Raw genomic sequence first — 11,845 nt, 5'->3', positions numbered from 1 at the left:
CGAAGTGAAACCGGTCGACCGTGAGAACCGTTAGCCGTCGTTTGTATTCAGAGCTCTGCTGCGTTCAGGTTTCCACGTGACTCTGAGCTCCACGCTCACGATCCTCTGCAGGTCTTCACAGTAACTGGAACATGTTACTGTTTAAAGGTAAATGCAAAGATCACAAATAACCAGGCAGAATCTGGTATGTACAAAATCTGTTGAAACTCCAATTTGCCACAATTTAATTTGGAAAAACAAACAAACAAAAACAACAATAACGTTATTTACGTGGTTTTACCCACGTGGTTTTACCCACCTGGTTTTACCCACGTGGTTTTACCCAGTGGTTTTACCCACCTGGTTTTACCCAGTGGTTTTACCCAGTGGTTTTACCCACCTGGTTTCACCCACGTGGTTTTACCCACGTGGTTTTACCCACCTGGTTTTACCCAGTGGTTTTACCCACCTGGTTTTACCCACCTGGTTTTACCCACCTGGTTTTACCCAGTGGTTTTACCCACATGGTTTTTACCACTGGTTTTACCCACATGGTTTTACCCAGTGGTTTTACCCACCTGGTTTTACCCAGTGGTTTTACCCACCTGGTTTTACCCACGTGGTTTTACCCAGTGGTTTTACCCACATGGTTTTACCCACCTGGTTTTACCCACGTGGTTTTACCCACATTATCCTCAGCAGTGTTTGACAGTAACTATGTTCTGTCCTGTAAATGAAGTCAGATTTAAACCACTGAGCTGCTGAAGGGAGAGCATAAGAATAATACATTCATAAATCATTCCACCATCTGTAGTCACATGATTTCTGAGAACCAGCGTGAGTTCAGATCACTAAGAGAGGAGGTGGGGGGGTCTTTGAGTTCTTTAACGCTAACCTTCAGAACATGACTTCAGACTTTCTGAGTTCTTTTTACTGATCGGTGTGTTTTCCAATCCAGCCTCCAAAACATCCTCACATTGATCACTGATCAGTGTCGATGTTTTCTGATCATCTTAAATGTAAACAAACGTCCTGATGACACCAGCTCATGTGATTTATGAACCCAGTACTGATGAAAGGAAAACCTGATCCAGAATAACTATGTGGCCTGATTGGTATTGTTTTTGTTCAATGTAATCATATAAATTCATGTCATACATGAGGTGCAGCTGATTTAAACATGATGGAAATGTCTTTTCCTGAATAACCTGATTATTCACTTTTACACCCCTTTGACCCTGAACCCTCCATGTTGGTCACATTTAGTCATCATTCCTCCATATTTTCATCTGTTTTTTTCATAATACTGCCTATGATTGAATTTATTTAGTAGAAATAAATTCATTCATTGATCGTTTTTTTAAAATTCTAATTTATCTACTCTTGTCTTGCAACAACAAACAATTTCCCTCTCAGGGATTATGAAAGGATTCTGATTTTGTTTCTGATTAAAACACTTCATCTCATACAAATAAAAAATGGTCATCAAACACCAGATGATGCATCAGATTCTCAGCTTATCTTTATTGTTTGCATATTTCATTATAAAGAGCATCGGTTTGTTCACACCTTTAGTATAATATATACATACACATATATAAATCCATACATCATTTATTTTGCATTGCATATATTGACATTGCTAGAACACAGGGACACAGGAGGAGGCTTCAAACCACCACCGGGCTAAATGTCTTACTTTTTTTTTGTTTCCCGACAAACTAAACACATTATTAGACATGTCTATTGACAGTAGCAAAGCATCTGGAAAAAAAGTGGAAAAAAATAAAATAATTCTTATTGAACCGTATGTGATTTTAGAGGCCAGAAAAAGTTCTTGACAGTGTCCATCAGGGGGCGCTCTCCCCCAAGTGTGTCCAGATGTCATGAAACTCTATTAACTAGACAGGCAAGACTGAGAAGTGTAACTGCAAGTCAATAGTACTTCAGTAATTCCGTATTTAAACATAATGGTGTGGTGATGTCCAGTGAGTAGAATCAAGAAGCTTCTTCAGGATTAAATGTGTGCATGAACAGCTGACGTCTCTCACTCAGGCCGTCCTCCTACAACATTCCTTTAGCTGCTTCTGTTAGTTTGCTGAACCCGTACTGCATTGCTGCTTTGATGCCTTTGTCTTTGTCTAACTGACGTTTTATACCTTCCAGCGTGCCGACCTTTGAATAATCTCCCATCTCCCTCATCTTTGCAATGAGGAAGTCCAGGTGGACCTGAGTGGACAGTGATTGTCTGTTCAGGGCGATGCTCTCCAGTTTCATCACGTGATTGTAGGACTCTTGCAAATATATTTGTTTTTCTTTCTGATATTCGTTCATTTTCCCTTGAAGAGTTTCCAAGAGGCTCAATTTGCTCTTACTTCCTGCCTGATACTGTTCGTACTTGTCCTTCACATCTTGCAGGGTCTTCTGAACCTTCCTTGACTTGTTCACATAGATCCATTCTTCTTTCACGTGGGTTGACACGGGACAGTTGTTGGTGCATGAAGTGCAGCGACCCTCTTTCATGACCTCACAGAGCATTGGAGACCAGGCCACTGTGCATCCTGGGTAGTGGCAGGTCTCCTCACAGGTGGTACAGCAGACAGCTCCCTCATAAAACAGCTGCTTCCACTCCCAACCCAACCAACCCCAACCCCACCACCCACCGTTGATACTTTCTTTGACTTTGTAGGGCTCTTCGATGTCTATGACAAAGTTTGCATTATTTTTCATCTCCTGCTCATATTTCTTCAGCGCTTCCTGCGTTTGTTGGATTTCTTTCTGTTTCAATTCAGCCAACTGAATTCTCTCTTGCAGATTCTGGATGCAGGCGGTCAGTTTGATGCGTGAATTCAACACCTCCACAGTGTTTGTCACGTTTTGAGCTGAATTTCCTCCCAGAAATTCTGAAAATTGGCGAATTTCCTCCGTTGTGAAGTCCCATGCATTTTTTAAGGGACCCTTAGTTTTCTTTGTTTTCGCAACGGTCTGGCGGTTATTGAACAGGAAGTAGACTGGGTCGTTGTCCTTATCTTTGGCAAATGTGATTTTTGCGTCTTCAAGAGCCGTTAAAACATTATCAGGTGTCATGCCATCTGAGTGAGTGATGAGGGCAACAATCTTCTTCTCCATGTCCTTTCCAAACAGAGACATCACTGAATCAAAGATGTACCTCAGTCGATCGCTCACTCGGTTCTCTGTCGCTTTCAGCACCAGACCCACTGCATCGATCTCATGAATGCCATCATTTGCGCGGAACAAGTCAAACAGTCTTTGTTTGACAATGTCGTCTTTATCGATCGATCTGGTATCCCCGTATCCAGGAGTATCGATGATGGTCAGGGAGAAAGGAAGAGATTTACCTTGAAAACCAAAGATCTCATAAACAATGACATCTGATGTCTGACTCTCAGACTGGTTTCTCCCTGGGAGCCCCTCATCTCCCTGGTCCTCGATGATCTGAAACCAGACATCATCGTCAAACTTCACTCCAATGGTGTAGTTGACCAGAGCGTTGATCAGAGTGGATTTTCCTGTTCCAGTTTCTCCAACGAGCAAGATGGTTTTGTTTGGTGCTAGACTATTTCTTTCACCCAGAGTCATTCTTCTTAGAGTTCCACTGGTCTCTTTCTTTGGAGTCAGCTGGTAGATATCAGGACATCCTGATTGGATCAAACGTTTGGAGGTGATGTAATCAAATTTGGATGAGTTTGGTCTGTAGAAAAAGACATACATACATTTTACATAATGCCCAAAACATGAATCAGCATCAACAGAATAATTTCAATGGCCACAGGTGTTGCCTATCACTTCCTAACCCCTACCCACGTTGATCCCATATCTTTACTGATTTGGGGTACTTTACCCTCATGTAAAAAGAAGTCAACAGCAGCAACATTATGTCACAGGAGGAGAATTTTTTTCTCTATACTTATCTCAACCTGGTTCACTGAATTAAAATGACACTGATGGAGTATGAGCCCAGTCCAGAGCTGAAACCAGCCAATGTTAACTAAGACACGATGATACATTAGCTTACATTAGCTTGCATAGGCTGTGAGAGCTGAAATTGTACCTTCAAGAGCAATGTGTCCAACTAGCTAATTCATTAGCATTGATATTGTAAAGTTGACAAACATGGTAGACACTTCAGTTTTTATATATGCTTATATACATACATACATACATACATACATACATACATACATACATATACTGTGTATGTATATATATATATATATATATATATATATATACACACACACACACACATATACATATACATACATATACTGTATATATATATATATATATATATATATATATATATATATATATATATATATATATATATATATATATATTGGTGAAAGTCAAACCTTTTTTTAAATTAATTTTATGTGGTTATAACATTCCAGGACAAAGTCATTCTTTCTTCCTTGGAGAAGGTAAATCATGATTTTAATTATGGTTTTAGATTTTTTTCCAGCTCATATCATTCCAGACTGCTTTATTCCATCATCACAATAAAAAGCAAATATGCTGCAGAGGTAGATTCTAAAACAAAAACAAATGTATTTTATACATTTCAATAAAGTAATGATTGTACTCACGTTGCCATTGTTGTGGGTGTAGACAGTCTTGAGAATGGACCAGCTTATCAGTTCTATGGATAGAAGATAAAACATTTTTAAACTCATGGGAGGAGACAAATTACCAACACAAGGGAAAAAAAGTGTCCAAACAGTCTGATGAGAGCAGAAACAGGAAATACATAACGAAGACATAAAAATAGAAAAAGGGTTCAAAGTGGAGTTCAGTATGGAGGTTACATTATACATGTAAATATGTGCACTCAACTCTTTACACACAAGAAACAAGCAAACTGTGATCCTATTGATTCATTTCTGTCTCACGTCATAAACACCAGAAAAAGTTTACATCATTATCTCATGTCTCATTGGATGGAAAAGATACACATCACAAAACATTCAAATGTATTTTCTCATAAATAAATTGGCATATTCAAAGTCCAGACAACCATCAGCGTTCTCACCTGTTGTCGTCCTGAAGCTCTCTGACCACAGAGAGACGGGAGAGGAATATAAAGGCAGAGGGAGGGGCTGGGCAGAGCACAGGTCACATGACTTATCAGAAACACTGACTGTGAGCCCCCAATGAAAAAGCAGCTACTGCTCATAGAAATAATCTGAGCTTAAAAGTCATCAGTATTCAGTGCACGGTGCGTTCTGTGGTCATGGGATTTCTGAGAAACACAAGAGTTCAAGTTATCAGTAGGAGAGAAATTGGAGGGATTCTAGGAGACATTCAGTCTGATGGTTGTTTCATTCATCAAGGATGTGTGGTGGATGTCTGAACGGTTCTCTGGCTTCTTCCCACCTCCAAAAACATGCGCTTCAGGTGGACTGGCTGGTCTCAGATAACTGTAGGTGTGAGTGTTTGTCTACATGCAGCTCTACGATGCACTGGCGTCACGCCCGGAGTATATCCTTGCCTAACGCCCCAGTCGGCTGTGATAGGCTCCCACGACCCGCAATGGTGGAAGAAGCAGTTTTAGAAAGAATGAGTGAGTTCTGTGTGTATTTACTTAGCAGTCAACACGTTCCGCATTAAACTCTTTGTATTTGGTGAGGACACCTCTCAGTATGGTATTTTCCGCCCATCAGTCCTTGATTTAAAGGGGCCCTATTATGAAAATCACACTTTTTCAGGTCTCTACATACACATAGTGGTCCTCCCTAACCCGACCAACTCCTAGAATCTGGTAAACAAACACTTCCTGCATCAATAGATATTTGGACTTTTAGGAAGTCATGGCTCTGAACAACTCGATTGCTAGAATAGGTATTCTTGACGTCAGACTTTGCACTCTGCTATTGGACAGAGTATTGGTCGATATGGATTGGTGGACATGCTCAGGGGCGTGGACGATATGGACTGGATGACACGCCCAAGGGCGTGGTCATCCCCAAAACGGAGTTCTTCGTGTCGGACGAGAGGTAGCAGTCTGTTGAAATGGCGTCTGTGACAAGGACACAAGATAGTTGTTCAGTTGTTGGTTGTACAAATCAACACCAGTGTTTATTTTTCATCCCATCAATGGAGAACAGAACAGACCGTGGTTACATTTCATGTTTAATGTCTCTGTGCAGCTACATCTCCTGCTCGTTAGTTTGTGTGTGAACCACTTCACTCCAGCCTGTGTTAGCAACGAGGGTCAGTCCAGACGGGGCTTTGCCTGAGACTGGTCCTCATTCAAGGATCACTCCCCACCATAGGGACCAAGGACCTGCACCCTGGACCAAAGACCAAGGACCTGCACCCTGGACCAAGGACCTGCACCCTGGACCAAGGACCAAGGACCTGCACCCTGGACCAAGGACCAAGGACCTGTACCATGGACCAAGGACCTGCACCCTGGACCAAGGACCAAGGACCTGCACCCTGGACCAAGGACCAAGGACCTGCACCCTGGACCAAGGACCAAGGACCTGCACCCTGGTTAAGGTAAGTCTCGCCACATTTATCTTTAGCAGTTGTCTGTTAGCATGAGTGATCAGTGCTATTTGGCTAATTAGGTGGTGCTGCTTTGTTTGGTGTTTGTGTGTGTGGCTCCAACGTGTGTGTGCCAAACCTGCAGTACCTACTGTAGGTACAACGTGTGTGCTAAACCTACTGTATCTACTGTAGGTACAACGTGTGTGTGCTAAACCTACAGCACCTACTGTAGGTACAACGTGTGTGTGCCGAACCTACAGTATCTACTGTAGGTACAACGTGTGTGTGCCGAACCTACAGTACCTACTGTAGGTACAACGTGTGTGTGCCGAACCTACAGTACCTACTGTAGGTACAACGTGTGTGTGCCGAACCTACAGTACCTACTGTAGGTACAACGTGTGTGTGCCGAACCTACAGTACCTACTGTAGGTACAACGTGTGTGTGCCGAACCTACAGTACCTACTGTAGGTACAACGTGTGTGTGCCGAACCTACAGCACCTACTGTAGGTACAACGTGTGTGTGCCGAACCTACAGCACCTACTGTAGGTACAACGTGTGTGTGCCGAACCTACAGCACCTACTGTAGGTACAACGTGTGTGTGCCGAACCTACAGCACCTACTGTAGGTACAACGTGTGTGTGCTAAACCTACAGGACCTACTGTAGGTACAACGTGTGTGTGCTGAACCTACAGTACCTACTGTAGGTACAACGTGTGTGTGCCGAACCTACAGCACCTACTGTAGGTACAACGTGTGTGTGCCGAACCTACAGCACCTACTGTAGGTACAACGTGTGTGTGCCGAACCTACAGCACCTACTGTAGGTACAACGTGTGTGTGCCGAACCTACAGCACCTACTGTAGGTACAACGTGTGTGTGCCGAACCTACAGCACCTACTGTAGGTACAACGTGTGTGTGCTAAACCTACAGTACCTACTGTAGGTACAACGTGTGTGTGCCGAACCTACAGCACCTACTGTAGGTACAACGTGTGTGTGCCGAACCTACAGTACCTACTGTAGGTACAACGTGTGTGTGCTAAACCTACAGTACCTACTGTAGGTACAAGGCACCAGAGTTGGGCTCACATTTATCTTTTGTCTTTTTGTTTGTTAGCCTGAATGAAGTCATGCTATGCTAGGCTATGTAGGGAGGTCTCCTTTGTTTCACGTTTGCGTCTTGTGTGTGTGTGTGTGTGTGTGCACTCCCACACGTGTGTGCGTGCCGGACCTACAGTATAAAACTAAAACACAGTAAGTTGGTCTCATGTTTTCTTTTCTATTATCTGTCAGCGTAAATAAAGTCAACTTATGCTAGGCTACGCAGGGAGTTGTGCTTTGTTTCGTATTGTGTGCGCACACGTGTTGGAGTCGATTGTTTGTTGGTCGTCATAGCGACAACGCACACAGGTCTGTCCTCCTTATCCAATATCAGAACATTGGTGTCCTGAAATTAGTGTCCCTCTTCCTTATGCATCCTTTCAGCCTACAGCTTGAAGGGACGTGGGGGGCCAAACTGACCCAGGGGACACCCATACTGTTGGTACACAGCTGTCCTGCAGGACTCTTCATTCCCAGTATTGAAGTAAAGGTATGTACAAGTCATATTCCATACAATGTTTTAATAAAATTGGTTAAACTAATTTTCTAAATATAGTTGTCTATAGGTGTTAGTGAATGTACATGTGTTGATAGTAGTTCAGTAAAAAATACACAAGTGTTGTGTATTAGAATATTCCAGCAAGACAGGAAGTGAAGACTTTAGTATAAAATATTTTGAGACAGATTCATGTGTGTCATGTATTGTTTTGGCTCCTTATGTCGTTACGTTTGGTGTACCCCTCTATAAGATCCACGTTCCAAAGGCTTGTGAAGGGACGATGCAGAGTCAAACCTCACAAGACAGAGCCAACATTCTGTTAGTGTTGTAATATTTTAATATTTCAAACAAACATGTTTTGAAATTCTCTTAGTAATTGTTCGCACCAAAACACAGTAAAAAGTAACCATACAAATAAATAAATTAGTGCAAGTACCAGGATGTATTTTGAACACAATTTTTCTAAACAAAGAAATGAATCAAACAATATCAATAACAGTAAAGATCTATCTTTGTGTTTTATTGAACAGGTTTTGTAGCTGACATGTTGGACCTCATATGTGACAAAGTCTTGGTGGACCCCGTGCCATACACACCTGAGATGTTGGCCATTCCTCTCCCAGAGAATCTGTCTGCCCAGTGTGAGCGTCCGGACAAGGAGGAGGTCATTGCCAGCTACATGACCAGGGTCAACCAAGACTCGGTCTAAATCCAGCGTAGTGGCCTTTGTCTTCAGGAAACTCCTGGCGTATGTGAAGGACCACACAGGCTGGAATGACGACCCGGATTCTGCGTCCTAAGTAGCCCCAGCACCAGCCAACAAAGGGGCGATAGGCCAGATGTCTGCACCGTCTACAGAAGGAGGACACAAAACTATTTATTTCACAATGTTTTCAATCCTGAGTATTACAACTGTTGTTGATTTCCTGACAGGATGGCTCTGTGTTCTCATTATTATTATTGGATGTATTGTTTTATGTAAATAAATGCTTGTATATGTCAACATAAATGGATTGTGAATACCAAAAAATGTTCAATGTGTCTATTAATAAGATAAAAATCAAGGTGTCGCAAATACAATATATTAGACTTTGTTGTACCTATACTGTATATGTCATGTTACTGCATTAATGAAGGAATGCCTAATGAGGCAACATAAGACATAACTAGTTTTTATTCCGATATTTTTCAAAGAACGACTTACCGATGTATTGGTCTCAGACTGAAGGGCCACACTCGGCCCTCAGTACGTGAGCGGCCCTTTGTAGGGTGTAGACGTTTAGGCACACAGGCTGGAACCCAGGATGTTGAGTCATGAACGGAACCTCATCAACCTGCAGACGGCTCCTAACCTACAGTGAAAACATGGTAAAGGTCATTTGAATTTACAGTTGTAAAAGTAGCCAAACAGAGACATAACTTTGTGGTTTAGCTGTGAGCTTTTTACTTGTGTCTCCAAACAGATGTTTTCTGCTTCTGTTGGCACACATTCAGTGTCCACAGGGACACCTGTACAACAGGTGAAGACACCTGTACAACAGGTGAAGACACCTGTACAACAGGTGAAGACACCTGTACAACAGGTGAAGACACCTGTACAACAGGTGAAGACACCTGTACAACAGGTGAAGACACCTGTACAACAGGTGAAGACACCTGTACAACAGGTGAAGACACCTCAAAATGGAGCAGATGAAGGCATGACTGCAGTATGGTTCCATCACTTCAGCATTAACCTGGTGTGATGGTAGCAGGTGTCAGCTCCGTGTCTCGTCACAGAGGACTGCCTCAAACATTTAGCAGCTTAGTAACGGGTTAAATCAATGTGATGGAAAAATAAAGTCACTTAGCCGTGAGCAGGAGCTAGCATTAGCCACATGGTAATAACTATCAGAACCACCATCAGACTTTACTGTCACTGATAGAAATACAGGAACATTTTAACAGTAAACACATCTGTACATATACTAAACACATAATAAGACATGTGACATTATTACTGTGATGAGAGGCGGGAGTAGAAGCTAAAGTAGCTACCGGACGATGCTAACGTCCTGTGATGACGTAGGTTACACAACAAAACAACAGAACCAACTAAGTACCGTTCACACGGACTAACCAATCAGAAACGTCCTGCTGCAGCCGCACCGTCGGTGTTTCTGTAGGAGCTTCTGGGTCCGACTCAGGGTCATGAATGTACGCCGACACGACGGGTCCTCCAAACGCCATGATGCTAACAAACGTAACTCCGGTCAGTGTCCCGTTAGCCTAACGCTCTACCTCAGAGGGGCGTGGTCCAGGTGAAGGAGGCGTGGACCAGCGGAGCTCATTAACATACTGCAGCCGGAGGCCTGAAACGAAGCGTTTTGTGAGGAGCTCAGATGAGGGATTTTGAAAAGCTGATATTTAGGACCACAGATCACTTTAGGTCAAAATATTTGGAATACAGTCTAGTTGGACATCTGGCAGCTGAATGACATGAAGTTAAAAATACAGAATATGGGACCTTTAAAATCGTCTTTTATCTTTATTTCAATTACAGACACAACCCAGTGAAAATGAATAAATGCTTAAAATATTTTGACAGATAGACAGACAGGCAGACAGACAGACAGACAGATAGACAGACAGACAGATTATCAGACTGTGCCACATTGGCTGTGACTGGGGAAAGGTGGACTAGCCGCTGACAAGCCGCTGCCTCTGAGAAACATTAACAGGATGAAACATTCCTTCATCTCTTTCTGTCCAGTAGTCTTGAAACACAAAGTTGTGTTTTTGTTATTTCATTATTGAAGCTTTGAGACACGGATCGTACAAACTGGCAAGCTGGTTGCATGAGTGTGTAAAGAGTGGAGTGTGTGTGTGATATCTGTATGGTATTGAGTGGAATGATGTGTGTGAAGGAGAATCATAAACAGGAAGTGTTGCTGCCTCCACCTTTAGGCGGGGTGTCAGCCACTGACCGTCTCTGAAGCGAAAACATCTGTGTAGAAACAGGATGTATGTGCTTCAAACATGGCGCCTGAAGCAGAGCTAGCAGTACAGACAGGAAACCAGCATGATATGTTTGGATGGGGGGGATGTAGGACTGTAGTTGAACCTTTAATTTTCTATGTCATCTATAACTACATCTGCTACTAAAAACCTCAAATAGGCTATGTAGCTGCCTCTAGATTAAGAGCAGGTTTAACTGATCCAGGTCTAAAGAGTAAAGTTAAAAGACCTTGAAGCAGCTTAGAATGAATCTTCTTATTTTCTTTTTGACTTTTCCCTTCAGGGGTCGCCACAGCCAATCAGTGTCCTCCATCTAACCCTGTCTTCTGCATCCTCTTCTCACACCAACTACCTTCATGTCCTCTTTCACTACATCCATAAACCTCCTCTTTGGTCTTCCTCTAGGCCTCCTGCCTGGCAGTTCAGAACTCAGCATCCTTCTACCAATATATTCACTATCTCTCCTCTGGACATGTCCAAACCATCTCAGTCTGGCCTCTCTGACTTTATCTCCAGAACCTCTAACATGTGCTGTCCCTCTGATGGACTCATTCCTGATCCTATCCATCCTGGTCACTCCCAGAGAGAACCTCAGCATCTTCATCTCTGCTACCTCCAGCTCTGTCTCCTGTCTTTTCCTCAGTGACACTGTCTCTAGACCAAACAACATCGCTGGTCTCACCACAGTTTTGTACACCTTTCCTTTCATTTTAGCTGAAACTCTTCTATCACACATCACACCTG

General features: G+C 42.7%; 2 protein-coding genes and 1 long non-coding RNA gene across 7 annotated transcripts in view; 1 reads left to right on the top strand and 2 right to left on the bottom strand.

Moving 5' to 3' along the window:
* The window catches only part of LOC137593437 (uncharacterized), a 215,649-nt gene continuing 203,804 nt past the window's right edge, over window positions 1–11,845 (top strand). The window contains exons 1-5 of one of the 5 annotated variants that reach the window (XM_068312130.1): window positions 5,082–5,563; window positions 6,276–6,504; window positions 7,990–8,095; window positions 8,635–8,661; window positions 8,990–9,063. In XM_068312130.1, coding sequence (XP_068168231.1) covers window positions 5,335–5,563; window positions 6,276–6,504; window positions 7,990–8,095; window positions 8,635–8,643 — 573 coding nt within the window. In that variant the 5' untranslated portion in view covers window positions 5,082–5,334 and the 3' untranslated portion in view covers window positions 8,644–8,661; window positions 8,990–9,063. The other 4 variants (XM_068312128.1, XM_068312129.1, XM_068312131.1 and 1 more) reach the window with 4 other exon arrangements.
* Window positions 1,489–5,072, bottom strand: LOC137593435 (uncharacterized). Its single transcript, XM_068312124.1, has 3 exons — window positions 5,033–5,072; window positions 4,590–4,642; window positions 1,489–3,691 (listed from the first exon to the last, which is right to left on the bottom strand). The coding sequence occupies exons 2-3, from the start codon at window positions 4,595–4,597 to the stop codon at window positions 2,044–2,046; spliced, it is 1,656 nt and encodes a 551-aa protein (XP_068168225.1). The 5' UTR covers window positions 4,598–4,642; window positions 5,033–5,072; the 3' UTR covers window positions 1,489–2,043.
* LOC137593439 (uncharacterized) lies at window positions 8,824–11,556 on the bottom strand. Its single transcript, XR_011035118.1, has 3 exons — window positions 10,224–11,556; window positions 9,309–9,456; window positions 8,824–8,956 (listed from the first exon to the last, which is right to left on the bottom strand). It is a non-coding gene; the product is annotated as an uncharacterized lncRNA (long non-coding RNA).

The sequence above is a fragment of the Antennarius striatus genome, chromosome 4, assembly GCF_040054535.1.
Source record: "Antennarius striatus isolate MH-2024 chromosome 4, ASM4005453v1, whole genome shotgun sequence".
Lineage (NCBI taxonomy): Eukaryota > Metazoa > Chordata > Actinopteri > Lophiiformes > Antennariidae > Antennarius > Antennarius striatus.
The sequence above is the reverse complement of the archived record's forward strand: the minus strand, read 5'-3'. Positions and strand labels throughout refer to the sequence as shown.